Source organism: Lycorma delicatula, chromosome 6 (assembly GCF_047948215.1).
Source record: "Lycorma delicatula isolate Av1 chromosome 6, ASM4794821v1, whole genome shotgun sequence".
Taxonomy (NCBI): domain Eukaryota; kingdom Metazoa; phylum Arthropoda; class Insecta; order Hemiptera; family Fulgoridae; genus Lycorma; species Lycorma delicatula.
Window position 1 is genome coordinate 5690988 of NC_134460.1, and position 19298 is coordinate 5710285.

At 33.5% G+C, this 19298-nt stretch overlaps 1 protein-coding gene across 1 annotated transcript in view; it reads left to right on the plus strand.

Annotated features, from left to right (window-relative positions):
* ds (dachsous cadherin-related 1) overlaps positions 1-19298 on the plus strand; it is a 222397-nt gene that overhangs the window by 181537 nt on the left and 21562 nt on the right. Inside the window, exons 10-12 of the mRNA XM_075369073.1 lie at positions 984-1827; positions 14560-14904; positions 15279-15642. Coding sequence (XP_075225188.1) covers positions 984-1827; positions 14560-14904; positions 15279-15642 — 1553 coding nt within the window. The remainder of the gene's footprint in view (positions 1-983; positions 1828-14559; positions 14905-15278; positions 15643-19298) is intronic.

The window sequence follows — 19298 nt, forward strand, 5'->3', positions numbered from 1 at the left end:
ACAAATGGCCCCCGTACGCGTTAAGTCATACCCAGCATATTCATATATCATGTGATAAGCATCGTCCAACAATCCGTATTGCGGACACATACCACAGTCTGCCAGGCCGAATCTCTGAAGTCTATCCCGAAAAGCGCCGTATCCAGAAAGAAATTGCGTCACATACTTGTTCGGGTGTACCAAAGAGGCGACCCGCAAATCAACAACATCAGGAAAAAATCATGCGTATAACGCTCACACTTTGTCTCATCCCATCTCCTTTATTTTCTCCGAAGTCAATTCACCTGATTTCCTAGTAACATAACGCTGTTGTCTCTCAGACACAATCAAGTCTTTCGCTTTCACGCCTGCCATCACCAAGATCGCCTTCCGTGAAATTGTACGGTCACCACTCATTATCGTTAGCAATGCAAGGCGTTCAGCTCGTAACAAAATATCCCGATACTTCTTAAATTTTAGCCTATCCGTTCAAACAGCCGCCATATACAGCGTAATTGCCTTGCAGACGCCCTTATACAAGATATTCGTAGTCTTAAAATTAAGACCCCAATCAGGATTCACCACACGTCGAATTCCGAAGAAGGCATTACAGGCTTAACTGGTGTCACTTCTTCCAACACAAAACACATTAATAATTATTAACCTAAAAAATTATTGCCAAAACAAATATTGGATCAATTCGTGCACCACTCTGTAGATTACCGAATTACTACGATAAATTTTATTCTTTGATATAAAAATTATTTTTTTTAAAACATATCGTCTACAAATGTAGACGATACTAACATGAATCGAACGGTTAAGACTCTCTTAACAGATAGATATTGTTGCTACCTTAATGTCCTACCGCAAAATATTTTTAACACTTTATATATTTTTGATTCTCGGTTAGTTTATTTTATTTTAGAGATTTACAAGAATTTAGGTAAATTTTTACTAAGATTTTAAAATATTAAAATTAATACACGTGTTATTTTTTTCAGGTTAGAGCTCTGGATACATCTACGACAAATAATCCCCAAAGCAGCGCCGTACTGGTCCGAGTTGATGTTACCGACGTGAACGATAACGCTCCTAAATGGGAACGCGATCCCGTAGTAATATCTGTTCCGGAAGATGCCGGAGTCGGATCAGCCGTATGGAATTTTTCAGCGAGCGATGCCGATGCGGGACCGAACGGCGAAGTAAGATACAGACTGGTTAACGTAACGCCCGATAGCAGTCACACTACGTTCGCCGTCGATCAACTTACGGGTACATTGACGTTACTAGCACCGTTAGATTATGAAACTATATCGCGATATACGTTAGTAGTCGGCGTTCACGATCAAGCCGTTAACGTTTCCGAACGTCTTACGACATCGCTAACGGCTATTTTAGAGGTTCAGGATGCAAACGATAACAGTCCTGAATTTTTAGCACCTTCTCAGCACGCTTTACACCTGAACGATAATCTAGAAGTCGGTGCTGTGGTGTCTCGACTTATCGCTGTCGATCGTGATGCCGGTGAGAATTCTAGAGTGACTTACGTTGTAACCGGTGGAAACGAAGAAGGACGATTAGCTTTAGGATACGAAACAGGATTATTAACTATAGCCAGAACCGATCCTCCGCCACAAATACGTTCTTATGTTATCAACATTACGGCGAGCGACCACGGTAATCCTCCTAGACACTCGATGCTAACACTACGTCTGATTTTTAGAGGAGCTGGACGTGCACCGCCTAGATTTCTTCATTCGCGTTATAACCTCAACGTATCAGAAGACACGCTTCCTGGTACTTTCCTTTTGAAGTTGTCCGCTAGATCACCGGCATCAGATTCAGGTCAGTATTTTTTTTTGCTATTAACAATATTTACCGTTATAGTCAAAATAACTTCTCGAGATGTTAAAAGTTCTATTAGTTACACAGGTCAACATGAAAAGGTTGTAGGCCTGAGTTAGTTAATTTTTTTGATATTTTATTATTCGTTTGGGGTATGAATACAAATAGTGTTCATAATTTTGGTTTGATACAGTAAGATGAGTTATTAAAAAGACAATGTAATATGATTAATTAGAGTGACTTGATGAGTCATTTCTAGGTCACTCACTCATTCCTACTCCCCTTCACTCTACTGAAATAAAAATAAATCAGTTGCAATTAGAACGTCGTATTGAAAAGTTTTTATAGTTTTAAATAATGTTTAGTTTTCTTTCATTATTTTTTAAGTAATTTTATTTTTGCTGTCCTTGTGTTATTATATCTCGAAATAGCTTCAAGGGGTTGTGTTAATACAAATAATAACTTTTGTTACATTTGCGGGGAGTTTGTGGAGAAGAAACAGCAAAGAAATAACAGACTTTATTAAAAAAAAGTGTACTACGCCTATTTCGGGATAAAACTTGGTGACCCAGATAAAACATGGACCTCTCATACAGTTTGTTCTATTTGTGTGAAAGAGCTACGCAAATAGACAGAAGGTAAGAAAAATTCTTTTCGATTTGGTATACCGATGATCTGGAGAGATCCGCAAACTCACAGTGTTGATGATTGCTACTTTTGTTCTTGTAATGTACAAGGGTTGAATCTAAAAAATAAGAAAGAAATTGCGTATCCAAATTGTAATTCGGCAATACGCCCTGTACCTCACAGCCCTGATGTACCTGTACCTTCAGTTCCAGAAAAACTGGAAGATATGCCGTACAACCCCGAAACAGAGTCGCAGGATGATGATGATTTTACTTCTGGTAGTTCCAGACAACAACTTTTTCACAGCATGAACCGAATGACTTTGTCGGAGATTTAAGTCTTCCAAAAAATTCAGCAGAAATTTTAGGACCTAAATTAAAAGAAAAAAACTTACTGGCCCGTGGAATTTCTTTCTCAAGGTTCAGAAACCTTGAAGAAAAAGTGTTTCCTGCGTATTTTTCTGAAGATGGAAGATTAATTTATTGTAACAATGTTGCCGGTGTAATAGAGCAGTTGAACACAAAATATGATTTGAATGATTGGAGGCTGTTTATTGACTCGTCCAAAAGAAACCTCATACTGTTTTTCTTCGTAATGGAAACTGAATTTTTTTTTGAACCCGGTATTTTTCCATAACTATTTTAATCAGATTTTTTAGTCCTTTATATCGTTTTTAAGTTGGGCTTACTTTTCTTCGACAAAATCCTTATTTTGTTTTTATCGGTATATAAACTTAAATAGTATTTAGTATATTCAAAATAAACAGAAAATTCTCTTAATATATATTATACTACCCGAAACAATCATCGCAATCGCAAATCGTATGGTTATTCACAATTAGAAAATAATTTATTTTAAAGCGACCGTTATTTGAAGTATTATTATTTTATAATAGTAAAAAAAAAAATAATTAATTTTTTAAAAGGGGTAGATTAACCGTGTGTAAATTATAATGGCGTGAAAGTCGGAGTATTAACTTTTATACTTGGAACTAACTTTCGGGAAAACCCCTTCTTTTCTCTCGATCACCGAATATTTTGGAATCGTTCCGCTACTGTTCGGCAGAAACGTAGTTCGGTCCGTCTTCACTACATCGGTAGACTTGACGCTTTTTCTTCGCTTCGTTTGCGAAGGCGAAGGCTTTCCAAGACGAGGATTTTATGCGGAATCTCTTCTACAGAAATCGTACAAGTTAAAGTTTCCATGAAAAAGTATGCCGGTTAATACATCGCAAGGTGCGAGCGGAGAAACGTTCAGGCACGCCCCGGATCATCGATCCCGCCTGGGTCAGGTGCCCCCCCACAGATTTATTCCGGGCCGGGGAATCAGGTACTGCTTGACCCGTTATTTCGACATCCCAGGGCTCTCGCGTAGCAGTAAGGGCTTCGATACTCTCACCCGTGGAGAATCCCTGCCGAGGGCTGAAGCGACTCGTTACGCCGAGCGGCACAAAAAAGAAAAAAAAAAAACTTCGGCAGATGAAGCTAATATCAGCTCACCCTCAACCCGATTCCGCTACCGAGAGAAGAGATAAGCACTCTCCGTTCACACTCTATCCGGCGTCGGCAAAAAACAGATCACGGTCATGCCCCAGCCCGCTCTGCAAACGGCGAAACCGAGAAGCACAACCGCAACTGGTTCGAGCGGCTTGGAACCGTCAATCCTGTTCCAGGAGAGCTCCAGAGCAAAACCACTGCCCCGGACGTGTGCGTAGATGTAACTGCACGGACTCGGGGTTGGGTTTTGTCCGAGGAAAACATATTATTTTCAATTTTATAGTTAAATTTCCGTGTTTTGATGTTTTCACGTACTAATCGATATTCGACAGTTTTATTTTAATTTAAGATTTTTTATACGTAACCATTTTACTTGTTTGGAATTTAGAAAATTAAAATTAAATATATCTATTTTCCAATGTTAACTATTTTTGTTTTTTTTTTTACAATTGTGTTTAATAAAAATAAAAAGTTATAAAAATAAAAAAAATATTTAAATGCAGTTGGGGGCTCTGAATAGTAATTATTCTGTATTAAAGAGCCCCCGACTGAATTTTATTTTTTGCCAATCGTGTTTTTTTTTTTTTTAATTTGTATAATCGTTTTAAATTTTTAATACTTTTTAACGATCATCTCGAAAAAATCACGATTCTCGATTCTTCGGAATATATCGGTTAAATTTTATTCCGATTCGGTTTCATCGTGATTTTGTATTATACTAGCAAATGCCCTTTATAAATTTTAAAAATCGGAAAATCGTAGATATTACAACGTTTACGAGTAACCGTTGATCGAGAGCGTGCAAAGGTCAGCCATCGACCGACTAACAAATACCCCGCTTGAATTTTGAATATTAGACATTGTTTGCAGAGATATTATAAGTGCACCCCGTCGTACCTTCTGAAACAGCGTCCCAGGGGCACTTCGTTTGTTATCGATCGACGATGACGATCGGCCTCGCAGAAGGTGTTCGCATTACTTACGGATTCCAACGCGAGATCATACAATTTAATCGGTTCGGCCGTTGAGCTGCTACAATCAAAAAAACATACGTACATACATACATCCTAAATAAAATATACTCCTTTTTGGGCAGTCGTGTAAAAAAATTGCTTAATTGTCTTTATTTATTAGGTACACCGTTAAAAAATTATGTTGTTATAATATTATTTTAACATTTTCAAAGTATATATAAATGTAATGTACCCCGATTATTGGCCGCTATATAAATTATAGTCGGATAAGAAATTTATACTTATCGCTGAGGTGCGAATTATTTTATTTCATAACGAAAAGCAATAGTTGCTTCTACGTTACATTTATTTTTTTTTATTGAGGAAAATTTGATTGTATTGAATGTTTTCAGTACAATACGATCTGCTTTTTTATCCCTTTATTTAACAATTTACGTGATGAGGTCGTATTTTATATTTATTTAATCCGGAATAGCTATTTAAAAATTTAATAGTTTTTTTTTTTTATTAAAAGAATAGAAACAAAACAATAATAGTAAATGGAAATTATATTAAAATAATTTGCTATAGTATATTGTAATCGAATGTATGTGTAACTTGATAGTTGCGTATCGTACCCTAAATGAAAACATAATCGGGAAGGACTGACTTTAATACTATCTGTCGTTTATTTTTAAAGAATTCAATTAAAGTGACAATGATTGATCGTAGATAACCCCCATTATTTAATTGCATCGCATAAATTTATTACTGCTGCGATTATTATTATACGTATTGTTTTATTATTAATATGGTTAGCATCAGGTATTTTTTATTACTTGTTGATTCCTGATGAGGTAATGTCATCGTTTCGTTATTACTATTATTATTTATAGTAATAATAATAAGCTAATATAAAAAGGATCAAATAAAACTGTCGGATTTAATTAACTAATGAGAATATAATATGTTTTTATTACCTTCGTTCATACATAAATATAATTTCTTTTGATACGTAATACACGATTACGATTATCATTTAAAAACTTTTCAAATTTTTAATTAACGATTTACTATTTTTTATTGTTATTATTATTATTATTATTACTATTATTATCCTTATCCTTAGTCTATTTGTAGCCATTTATTTAATTTTTGTTTCTAAAATAACACCACCGGAAAAAAGATGTTCACTCATCAGAATTGTAAATAAATGTTGTTATCATACGCACGTAATTTTATTTAATTAAATAGCTCATATTAAAAAAAACTACGAGTTATTTTTATTTATTTATTTTTACATTTGGTTATATATATATATATATTAGAAAATAAATCTAAATTGATATGGTTTATTTCCGTTCATTCTTAGTAACAATTATTACCTGTTTACGAATGCTGTTAATTAAGAAATTTAAATTTATTTATTTGAGTCTTATATAGGTTTTTACATTTTTTTCTCCCTTTTTCTAAAAAAAAAAAAAAAAAAAAAAAAAAAAAAAAAAATTTTATTAAAATATATTTTTTATTCGTATAAAAAGTAAAATTTTATTGTTATTAGTTCCGATGTTAATTTTTAAATATTGTAATTTTCTAAAATTGTAATGTTTTCCAGTTTTTTTTTTCTTCAGTTAATGAAAAAGATTTGGCACTAACATAAAAGAATTTTCCTGTTATTTGCATAAAGTAAGGTGTGTAATATTTATGAAAATGGGGAATTCCCATCAGACTTCAAAAAAAGTGTTATAGTTATGATACCAAAGAAAGCAGGGGCAGATAAATGTGAAGAATACAGAACAATTAGTTTAACTAGTCATGCATCAAAAATCTTAACTAGAATTTTATACAGAAGAATTGAGAGGAGAGTGGAAGAAGTGTTAGGAGAAGACCAATTTGGTTTCAGGAATAGTATAGGGACAAGGGAAGCAATTTTAGGCCTCAGATTAATAGTAGAAGGAAGATTAAAGAAAAACAAACCGACATACTTGGCGTTTATAGACCTAGAAAAGGCTTTCGATAACGTAGACTGGAATAAAATGTTCAGCATTTAAAAAAAATTAGGGTTCAAATACAGAGATAGAAGAACAATTACTAACATGTACAGGAACCAAACAGCAACAATAACAATTGAAGAACATAAGAAAGAAGCCCTAATAAGAAAGCGAGTCCGACAAGGATGTTCCCTATCTCCGTTACTTTTCAATCTTTACATGGAACTAGCAGTTAATGATGTTAAAGAACAATTTAGATTCGGAGTAACAGTACAAGGTGAAAAGATAAAGATGCTACGATTTGCCGACGATATAGTAATTCTAGCCGAGAGTAAAAAGGATTTAGAAGAAACAATGATCGGCATAGATGAAGTCCTACGCAAGAACTATCGCGTGAAAATAAACAAGAACAAAACAAAAGTAATGAAATGTAGTAGAAATAACAAAGATGGACCGCTGAATGTGAAAATAGGAGGAGAAAAGATTATGGAGGTAGAAGAATTTTGTTATTTGGGAAGTAAAATTACTAAAGATGGACGAAGCAGGAGCGATATAAAATGCCGAATAGCACAAGCGAAACGAGCCTTCAGTAAGAAATATAATTTGTTTACGTCAAAAATTAATTTAAATGTCAGGAAAAGATTTTTGAAAGTATATGTTTGGAGCGTCGCTTTATATGGAAGTGAAACTTGGACGATCGGAGTATCTGAGAAGAAAAGATTAGAAGCTTTTGAAATGCGGTGCTATAGGAGAATGTTAAAAATTAGATGGGTGGATAAAGCGACAAATGAAGAGGTATTGCGGCAAATAGATGAAGAAAGAAGCATTTGGAAAAATATAGTTAAAATAAGAGACAGACTTATAGGCCACATACCAAGGCATCCTGGAATAGTCGCTTTAATATTGGAAGGACAGGTAGAAAGAAAAATTTGTGTAGGCAGGCAACGTTTGGAATATGTAAAACAAATTGTTAGGGATGTAGGATGTAGAGGGTATACTGAAATGAAACACTAGCACTAGATAGGGAATCTTGGAGAGCTGCATCAAACCGGTCAAATGACTGAAGACAAAAAAAAAATCTTACATAGCTTACCTGGAAAAAGAAAACTATTAACTAGACTTTGATCTCAATTAAGTAGATAAAAAATGATGTAGGTGATTTAAAAAAAAAAAATTGTACAATGTACATATTTTAAGCTATTTTTAATAATAAACTAATTACTTTTAGTTGATTAAAAATTAAAAATAAACATTAGAAAATATTTTAATCAGTTATTTAATGATGTAACGCGTTTTTACAAAGAATTGTTTTTAACTCTAAAAAAATAAAACAATTTTGAAGAATTTTCTTTTTTTACTTTTCTAGAAATGCATCGGCTAAAACAGGTGTTATTAATGTTTTAATATCTAGAGAAATAAACAGATAGGTTTAAATATAATGGAGTTATATTTGTAATCGTTTATTTTATCCGTAAAATTTATATAATCATTGGTCTTAGTATTACTACCTTTCTCCTTGTTTATAATACTTTAGGTTATAACTATGTATTTTTTTCTCTTGATGTTAACTATGCAGACGAAATACGATTGTTGCAAATAGAATACCAACATAAGTTCCTCTTCGATCAGGCACGCTCGCGGTGCCGGGCAGATAAACGATCACGTAAAACATTATTATTTTCACGCGAATGCGTCGGTCACGAGGAGGTAGTGTTGTGGTAACAGTGGGTGTAAACGATAAAGAGGAGAGGTGGTGGTGATCCATAGTCCCATTGTGTCCGCCGGGGTTTGTGTAAATAGCACTTGTAGAGTCAAGAGAGTCGGCCGCACAATGCCGACCGGCAATTATTATTAATTCAGAAGCAAGTGCAAAATACAGAAGGGATACCCGTCTCGGAGAAGGTTCACAAACCACAATTTCTACCGTTTCATCTCGCCGCCAGGATCTTATCGTAAACTGGGGTTTACATAAAATTGGAACGTTCCTTTTGGTGCATCAGAAACACTGAATTTCTTTCTCGCTATGTCGCTAACTTATTATTACTGTTTCTATTCTGATTCATCTTCTCCCTTATTTTTTTAGCCGGATGTAGGAATACAACTCGATGTAGCCGAAAGTCGCGCTTTAAGGAGAACGGTCGCATCTTATTGCGTTTAGACTTTACCTTTATTATTTATAAGGTTTTTGAATTTATCCTGTTTCATGTACAACTAAAAAGAAAAACACAATTTGTGTTTTATAACCGTAAGATTTAATTACTTTTAGTTCTATATATTTCTAAAATTACACTTTCCGACTTCCACGGCTGAATAGGGAGCGTCTCGGCATTTCTTGCAAAGGTTCCGGGTTTAAATCCCAGCCAGGTATGACATCTTTTCATACGCTATCGATTTCCACCGACCTAATGACCGTAGAAGTTGATGCCCGCTCTTTCATAACAAAAAGAAATATTCTTTTCGACTCCGAAAAAAGTACAATTTTTTAAGAATGATTTTTAAATTTAGTAATTATTTTACTTAAAATATTATCCCTTGCAGAAAACGTTTTGACTCTGATATAAAACTTCAATACTTCATCTTAATAATAATTTTATATACGCATTTTCCTAAATATATTTCGTTACCGCTTTTAATAGTTAAGGAATCTTTTATTACGAAACGTTGTTGCTATATCCCAAAAGACTGTTTAAAATCTTACGCTTTTTTCTTAATTTTATTTTTCACTCTTCTGAATTACAATAAAGAGAAATAATCTCATCGTATACAGCGGAAGACACCCGCCTTGTGGCTATCCCAGTGCCCCCCCCCCCTTGTTCCTAACCCTGATGGACTTTACAGGAGGTCGTATTTTAGACCCTCTAAACGTGGTAACACAACGTAGACATCGGTTTGACCACCGATGCAAATACCTCGGCAGACATTTCCGTCGGTGTATTTACACAACCTGCTACCGCCTTCTACGCCCTCTTCCGATTTCGATCGCTTACCGTAATTTATAGCCCTCAACTATCAAATTAGCAGATTCGCGGAAACGCGATTCCCGCGCCTTCCTATAACACCGAAGATTTCACACAAAAACTCTTCCTGTATCTAACTTCGATTAGACTATGCGTTCAAATCGTTACTCGATTGAGTCTTTAAACACAAAAAATACTATCCTTACATTAACAAAACAAGCGTTGATCGCAACAACGACAATTTTGTCCTACTATTTAATTACTGAATGTCCTCCTGATTTATTTAAAAAATCAAGAAACAGATTCACAAATTTAATAAAATGAAAATATACCCTATTTCTCTTTGCTCTTATCGTACTGCTGAATTTGGTCAAACAAATTGTTTTTCTTCTTTTTCTTTTGTTATTAAAGAGCGGGTATCAACAGCTACAGTCATTGGGAATTGATAGCGTATGAAAAAATTTATGCCTGACCGGAATTCAAACCTCCGCACAAATTCCTATGCAAAAAAAGAGGACTCGCTTATAAATTTCAACAAGATTAAAGCTAATGTAGTAAATATGATTTGTCCTACATTTTAAATTTATTTATAAATTTATAATGAGTTTCTAGAAAATCCATAATTTTAACTGGAAACTAAAATATCGTCTAAAAGATAGAAAATCGCCAAAAGATTGAAATCGATTAGATAGGAAATATCGACTATAATTTTATTCATTTCAGTTTTCTTTCTTTACGTCCTTAGCGTTATTTTAATAGATTTTTCTCTTCTTATGGAATGTCCCGTTCAGCTAATTTTTCTTCTTTTAATTTGTTTTTCAAAAGCTTCTGTTTTCATTTTCTTTCTTCTCATCACCCTCTCGTTTATTTAATATTTTCAATCTTTTCTCGTCCGTATTTCAAACGGTTTTATCTTTTTTTATCCTTTTTCCTTAATATCCGCCTTTTACTTTCGTATTGAAGTACAGTTCAAACGTAACGGTAATAATATCATCTTCATTTTTTTCTAGAACGCTTTTAATAACGTTTCGAACCAGATAAAGACAGACCGATCGCTTTCCCTTACTCTTTTTCCTGGATCAGTTTATTTTACGCATCCTTCATTTTCATTATTATTTTCTAATTATTTAGGTGCAATTTTTTTAATTAATTAAAGTAAACGAGTAATATATTCATTATGTATTTAAAAAATTATAAATTTTGTAATCTTTTATTTCTGAAAACTAGCTATATAATCAATAAATAAGTATATACATATATATAAAATAATAATAATAATAATAATAATGAAAGTTTTAACCGTTCACCTTAGGTCATTTCCCATGACTGATCAATAATATATTACAAAACAATGGATAAGGGAGGACTAATGTGGGTGGGTCAGTCTCTGTTTAGCTGAGCCGGCCACGTTACGTTTCTTTGTATAAGTTACATACTACGAGTATGAGTACATACGTACGCCTGTATAAGATATAAGCTTGAATTCTCCCGCTGTTATCGCAAGTGCGGTTGCAATATCTTTAAATATTACGTTACCTACCTATTTGTGAATTATTTGAGATTGCAAAATTCAATATACAATCGATTCTTTATAAATATATTTAAGTTATATATATTTTTTTCTAGTTACCGTTTAAAAAATTATGAAAAAAAAAAGAAATACATGAACACGTTTCTTTGGTTCGTGAATAAATATTTTTATATATATATATATATATATATATATATATATATATATATATATATATTATATATTATTTAACAGGTGGTATTTATAAGTATTTATTTATTATCTAAGTCTATTAAATAATGTATATAAAGTTATTTTATTTCATTTTTATGCTTATCCTTCATAAAAATTAATTTTAAATGAAAGTATACACATTATGAAATTTACGTTGCATTACAACTTTTTATTTATATTTTTTATTATTATATTTTAAGATGATTTTATGAAATATAAGTCCATTATATTTATATAATATATAATAAACGTGATTTTTTTTTCTTTTAATTTATAAAAAAAAAATATATATATATATATATAAATATTAAAAGTTATTTGATTCTACAAGGTAATAAAATATATAAGTAAATTGTAAATGTTTGTAACAATGCATTCTTTGCTTTTTAACAGGTATTTAATATTATTTTAAATAATCTCTATAGTTATTATTATAAACAATGTAGGGTAAAAATATTTTGAAATTATTGCTTAATATTACGCAGTTCATGTATTTTAAAATTATTATATTATTAATATTGCTTATAAAAAACATTATAGCTCTGTTGTTAAAAGTACGTAAAATATACGATTTTATTACATTATTTACACGTACTTTCTTAGGAAAATATATTGAGTAAGTTATAATAAAATAATTAACTGTTCTAATGAGGTAATGCTACTGGACCCCGGTAAAATACTCTTTCGTAGATTTCAAAAAGTTAATTTTGTAATTACTACTTGTTCTAATTCTTCTCTAAACGATGCTTTTTTTTGTAAAAATCACATTTCACCTGCGTCCTTCATGCTTTAATGATTTTTTCTATATTTGAACAGATTTCAATTGAATTTAATACCTTTCTTCTCTTTTTTTTATTACTATCGACTCGGTTCGGTCGTCAGTGATTTTGTTTAAAAATGTAAACTTAAATCATTTTTATAAGCATAAGGGTCGAGAATTTCTTTACAACACCCTTGAAAATTATGCGAGTGGAATTTTTTTTTGAAAAACATTTTATACTTCAAATCCCTCTTATTACAAGACCGCCCAAAAAGGAGTGTAATATATTTAGGGTGTATGTATGCGTGTTTGTTTGTTCCACTGTAGTTGTTCAACGGCTGAACCGATTTAGTTTACGACCTCCCATCGGAAACCTTACGTTACCGTGAACGTCATAGGCTTGGAAAATATGTATGTGTCGTGTATATATATATGAAGGTGATTCAAAAGGAAAGGAAAATAATCTGGAAACCGATTCTAGAGCGCGAAAGGGAAAAGGTTCATACAAAAATACGTCCGAAAAAGCTTTGTTATCGAGTTGCTTGGGAAACATTTCCCCCTGATTTCAGTTCCCCGGTGAAATTTTAGTATATCGTGGGTAAGCTTGATGGTTTCTAATGTTTTTGACCTGAAAAATTGAATAAAATAGGTCTCGGAACTGTATTTCCCGTGGTTTTCATGATATCCAACGTAAAACAGAAAACTTCGGTGTCGAAAAATATTCTTTTAGGTTTGAAGTACAATAACTTTTTTAAGCGACTAATAAATGTGTAAATTTTATTATCAAAACGTGTAAAAAATTTTATTTTGAGAAAATTGAATTTAATAAAGTCTATGAAAAACAAAAAAGAATCAACTTTTATTAATAATAAACTTAGCAAAAATTCTTATGTATTTATAAAAATTAAAAAAGCTGTTTTTAGTACATTAAACTTTGGAAAATTAATATAGTTTTAATTTACTTTTAAGAAATATTCATTGCGGTTTATATTACAATAATTTATTACACGACTGCCCAAAAGAATGTAATGTATTTAGGGTGTATGTACGTATGTATGATCTTTGTTCCATTCTAGCAACTCAACGGCTGAACCGATAGGAGTGTCCAAGGCTATATATATATATATATTATAAACGTAAATAAATTTTTAAAATTTGAAAACAAGATTATACTATATAAAACATTGGCAGTCGCACGCTCTTTAATTATCCTATATTAAAGAACAGTGTTTGTCATTGATGTATTTTTTTTTTGGCAGTCGTGTTATTTAATTTTTATTATTTATCTCTTGTTTACCAAATGTTGTTTACGATATCATATTTTCTAAGATAAACAATTTGCATCTTTTCTAATATAATTTCGTCACTGATCTATTTCTTCGTTAGCATTTTCTGTAGCATATGTACAAATAAATAGCCGTTTTGTTCTTTTTGATAAATAAATAATACACCTTTTATTCCGATCGGTGCATCGTAACATCGTATAAATTAAATCAGGAATCGGTAGATATTTTATTCCGCGGATAAAAAAAGAATCTACTTCCAGTATTTTCCTGGATGAACAAAGGGGGAACCCTGATTAAACCTTGATCGAAGCGACATCGTAAAATGTTCATATAATATTAAAAAAAAAATACTTACGATTAAAGGATTAAAGCCCATATTAATTATTTAACGTATAACCGCACGAAAAAACATCACAGTTTACGCGAAGATACCGAGTATTAAAAATAATTCACAATTCAGAAAGAACTTAAAATATTTGGTGAAAATCTTTTTGTTTTATTTCAAAATCTTTACTTTTTACCATTAAAGAGTTTCACAAGGAATTCTTCATCTTTCTGCACATCACCTCCCCTTTGTATTTAACACCGATTAAAATTACCCGTATCCTTTCTCTATTTTGCTTTTAACCAGAGCATCCTTTTATTTTACTTTTTCTAGGGCATGTATCGGAAAGTATTCCCCGACTTATCTGTTTCTTTTAACTGTTATATTTCTTATAAATTTCTTGTTTGTTCTTCATCAACTCCCTCTCTCTCTCTCTCTCTCTCTCTCTCTCTCTCTCTCTCTCTCAAATTTTTCCACAATTTCCTCCTTCCCATCTTAAACGGTTTTCAGTTTTCTGAGTTTGTACGTCTCCGACTAATGTTAGAAACTTTTTATCTTTACTTTTTTTAAATTAATGATTATTTCTTTTACAGGTGTCGGTGGAAATTTAAGTTATCAGATACCGGCTGGTGTAGCCGAGGATCGTTTTACCGTCGATCCTGAAAGAGGAGCATTATCTTTAGCTGCGCCTTTGGACAGAGAAAAATGTGCTCGTTATCTAGTACCTGTTTACGTAGTAGATGTTTCTAGCGGACAATATGATTCTACTACTTTATCGGTTCGTGTAACTGATGTTAATGATCACGCGCCAGAATTCCGTCCTGGTGCTTGTTATCCTCTTTTAGTTCCTGAAAATAGCGATCTTGCTGTTGTACATACACTTACTGCTATCGATCGAGATTCTGGACCAAATGGAGAAGTTACTTATAGCATTATTGGTAAGTTTATTTTATTAATTTATTATTATTATTATTATTATTATTATTTTGTACTTTTTCTCTATGAGAAATGAACATCTTAAATCGCAGATTGTCAGAATTAAACTTTAGGTGATTTTTTGGTTTGTTTTAACGTATTGAAAAAAAATGTTCTGTCTGCCAGTCACTCTCTCTCTCTCTCTCTCTCTCTCTCTCTCTCTCTCTCTCTCTCTCTCTCTCTCTCTCTCTCTCTCTCTCTCTCTCTCTCTCTCTGTGTGTGTGTGTGTGTGTGTGTGTGTGTCTGTGTGTGTGTGTGTGTGTGTGTGTGTTATGAATATTATTTAAAATATCTTAATTAATTGACTTATAATATTTGGTTATTACTTTTTTTTCAGCGGGTAACGTCGGTAATAAATTCAGTATAGATTTACACACTGGAGAGCTTAGCGCCCGTCCGTTGGATAGAGAGACTCAGCCGAGGTACCATCTAGTCGTTTCAGCTCAGGATCACGGCGGTCTCTCAGGAACTTGTAATGTTACAGTTACTGTTGACGATCAAAACGATAACGACCCACGTTTTTCTAAACCGCGTTATGCTGCGACCATACCCGAAAATACACCGATCGATTCAACTGTTCTTACCGTACGAGCTTCTGATGCCGATCTCGGTGTTAACGCTAAAATTATTTATTCGCTTGCTAATGAAAGCCAGTGGTTATTCCGCATCGACAATAAGACAGGAGTAATTACTACAGCAGGGTAAGTTTCATTTAGCTGTTTAATATTTTAACGGTTTTAAAAAAAAAATAATATTTTATGTATATGCATTATCATTTCAGCATTTATCGATCCGCTGCAGGATGAAGGTCTCTTCAGTACGTTTCCAACTATTACGGTCTAGCGTACTTAATAATATCGTCAATCCAAGGAGCCTTTGATCTTTCTCGTGGGCGTTTAACACCTAACGGTATCCATTCGAGTACTAAAGTCCATCTGCCATCGGTTCTTGTTGCTGCATTGCCTGTCCACCGCCATTTTAAATCTTTAACTTTTACGATGATATCGTTTACTTTTGTCTGTTCTCTGATCCATTTACAGGTCTTACTATCCCGTACGGCGACTCCGAGCATCGTTCTGTATTTCTTTGTGCTACTCGCAACTTCTATAGCGATTGAACGGTTAACGTCCAAGTTTTACTTCCACGGGTAAGAACGGTGTTGTCACCCGAACGCCTGCCACCCGAGCTTAACTTGTCGTTCGACTTCTTTGATTGTTTGATCGTATCACCCTCAATCGATATCCGTGGGCTAAGATATATGTAATGATCTACGCGTATGAGTTCTTCTTCAGAGACAAAAAACTTTCTTTCTAAAGCGATTTCAATTTTTTTCTTAAATATTTTGCTTACGTACAGAGTGATTTCAAATCGCACGGCAATCTCTCGGGAGATGATTCTATAGCCAAAAATAAAAAAATAAAAAACAAGCATAGATCAGAAAACGGTTCGTTTGCGAGTTTCGGCTCGCTAAACATTTAGCCCTGCCTTGATAAAAGTGGATATTGTTATTTTTTAAGAATAAGTAACCTTCCTATTGGCAAATATTGTGCGTTCATACGTATAAACGGAAACGTATAATTTATTAACGTATTTAATTTCCTAAATTTAAGTCGACACGATTCATAATTCTGGGTGCCAGGTAACGATCTGAGACCCCATTTTTTCATCTTAAAAACTCGTTCTGATGTTTTCTAAGTTCCCCAAGAAATGACATTACATTTTATACGGGAATAAATGTAGGCGTAATAAATGATGACAAACTTAGCCTTTGTTAAGGCGCTTTAAAGCAAAACAGTTGGGCTTGATTTTTATTACAAAACGAAATCAATTCGATCATCCCAAGAGAATTTGTCGTGTAATAAAATACCCAAAAATTTCGCTTTGTAGGCAACAGAAATATTAGTATTTACGTTATTGGGAATTCTATCTACGCGATCATTTCTTTGTTGATTTATCTATTCAGAATTTCTGAATTAAGAAATTAAAGGTAATTCTGTGTTAATATAAATCACAGCTTTATAATAATCCGTTCCATTTTTTATTTTTTATTTTTATTAATAGAGTATTTATTATTAATTTATAAATATTATTCGACGCACAAATTATTTTTATCAACCGAGTATAGACACGATGTGTGTGTATAATAATACATTATTCCCTTACGTTAATTTATTTTATATTATCTACCCCGGTCTTTCGTATGACTGTGTCGAGTGTAAAGCGCGTGAAATACACATCGCACTTTTTGACTTGTTTTCTATGAGAGTAATGATGTTAATTTTAATGCTAATTTTTGTGTACTGAATCGCTTTTAGGGCTAAACATAACCTAAATTTTAACGAGTTTGGCATGCTGATACGCGACAGTATATTGGGGCTTGGTAAAGAAAGCGACGGGACATATCTACTCCGTAATAAGCCTGGCACGAGGTACTTGTAAATCTCGTGAGTACGTATTTATACTATTTTTGTAATAATTTTGAGCCGTGTGAGATCGCATAAGGTTATGGATCGTTAACGGACGGGACATACGTATGTATTTTATCGGCGTGTCTTTTAAATAATTTATCCGCTATATTTTCGATATAAGGTATTTATTATTCGTAATTTAGATTTATTATTAATCGCCAGAATAATTGGAGCCGTAAGATATTTCAACGTTTCTTTCGGTTAATTTATTCGAATGCGGTATTTATAATCGTCTTAAAAGAAATCTTTGTACGATATAAGTTCGCTATCAGATTTTTGTTCGTATAAGCGATACGTTATTGTTAGCTGCATTTAGAATGTACGAAATGCAAATTCAATGAAGCAGGTCGTCTGCAACGAAGGTTAAGTCGAGAAAAGGATAGTCTTACGGTCTCTCGAGTCTGTAGCCGTAGTCATATTACAAGAGGTTGCGGGGGAACCGCAGTAAATAAATATCGCTGCGATATATTTATGCGACAATTACTGACAGCAGAACGGTGCTATCTGAGGATTCATTTTTAGACAGCCGGCTCGTTATACCGTATCTGGTAGGGGGCACAATAGTACGCATTGTCCTGCCTCGCGCGGACAATGATGTCAAAACAGGCAACGGTTAACGAATGGCCCGATGGGATACGAACCCGGGTCGGTTTGGATCGCCGCTAATCTCTTTTTAATATGTCACCCGTGCCCTCTTTGATGTTACAACGTAACCGCACGAAAGATCGGCTCGCCAGATAATCGTCGTCTCAGTCCTGACGATTTAAATGATCCGACAACATAGCCGCTGCCTTTACCGCTTCCCTCTCTCCCTAGACTTTTGTCCCGTCTTCACGAACAATCAAAACACGTCTCCTTCCTGTTCCGAACAAAACGCGCCTTTGTCTGTTAACCACCGGCCACAAGGGATTCATCATCACAGTCTGCGGTCCACAACACCAACCCTTTTTCCCCCTCTTTCTTTTTTCCTTTTTCCGTTTTTTCTTCTTGTATTCGTTCCTTTTTCTATTATTATCGCATGTACGTTACGTATGAAGAACAAACAGCAGCGCCTTTTGAAGATCTTGCGTATGATCAGAGTCTCGTCCTATTCATATCCGACCTTGATCTAACCGAGCGAAGCAACAAGCAAGAGATCTCTGTACCTCCATTCCAACAGAGAGAACAGTGAGTGACACGATACGATGATATCTACTTCATCCCTCCCCTTCAACCGTCTTCTTATCCTTTCTATTTATGTACGGCTGACTTTAGTGATGATATGTTATACTTGCTGTGTCTGATCGTAATACTTTGTACTCTCTTGCATCGCATACCGCATTGCAGTTTGAACATTCGCAACATGAATACTACTCTAATATTTCTTTCTCAAAGAATCTTCCACTTTATCTGATTTTAAGTGCGACAAGAAAAAAAATTATTTATTATGGCGTATCCATTCAAATTAAAAATAGCATTGGAAATACTACGGTTGCTAAAAATCAAAAGGGTTGTTCGCATAATTCTTAAAAATAAGTCTATTCTAATTAAGATTTTTTTTTTTAAATTAGTTATCCGTTCGAATCGGATCTGAAGTAACAAAGATGTGATCGGTGAACGAAGCTCACTGAAACCTGTTATTCTTCAATCGTTTGACAAAGAATTTTTTTTCTAATAAATTATTGCTTTCAGAATCCAAAATGTAAAGAATATTTCCAATTTGGATTCAATCATTTTTTTCTGTACAATTCAAAACAATATGGAATATTATACATATACTAGCATCCCGTCGCGACTTCGCCCGCTCTATATGGTTACTTGTTTTTCCCGTCGCAGTGAATTATTTATTTATTTTTATTTTTTAATCAAGTAACCGGAAGCAGGTGTAGCCAGTCGTGTGCACACAGTAA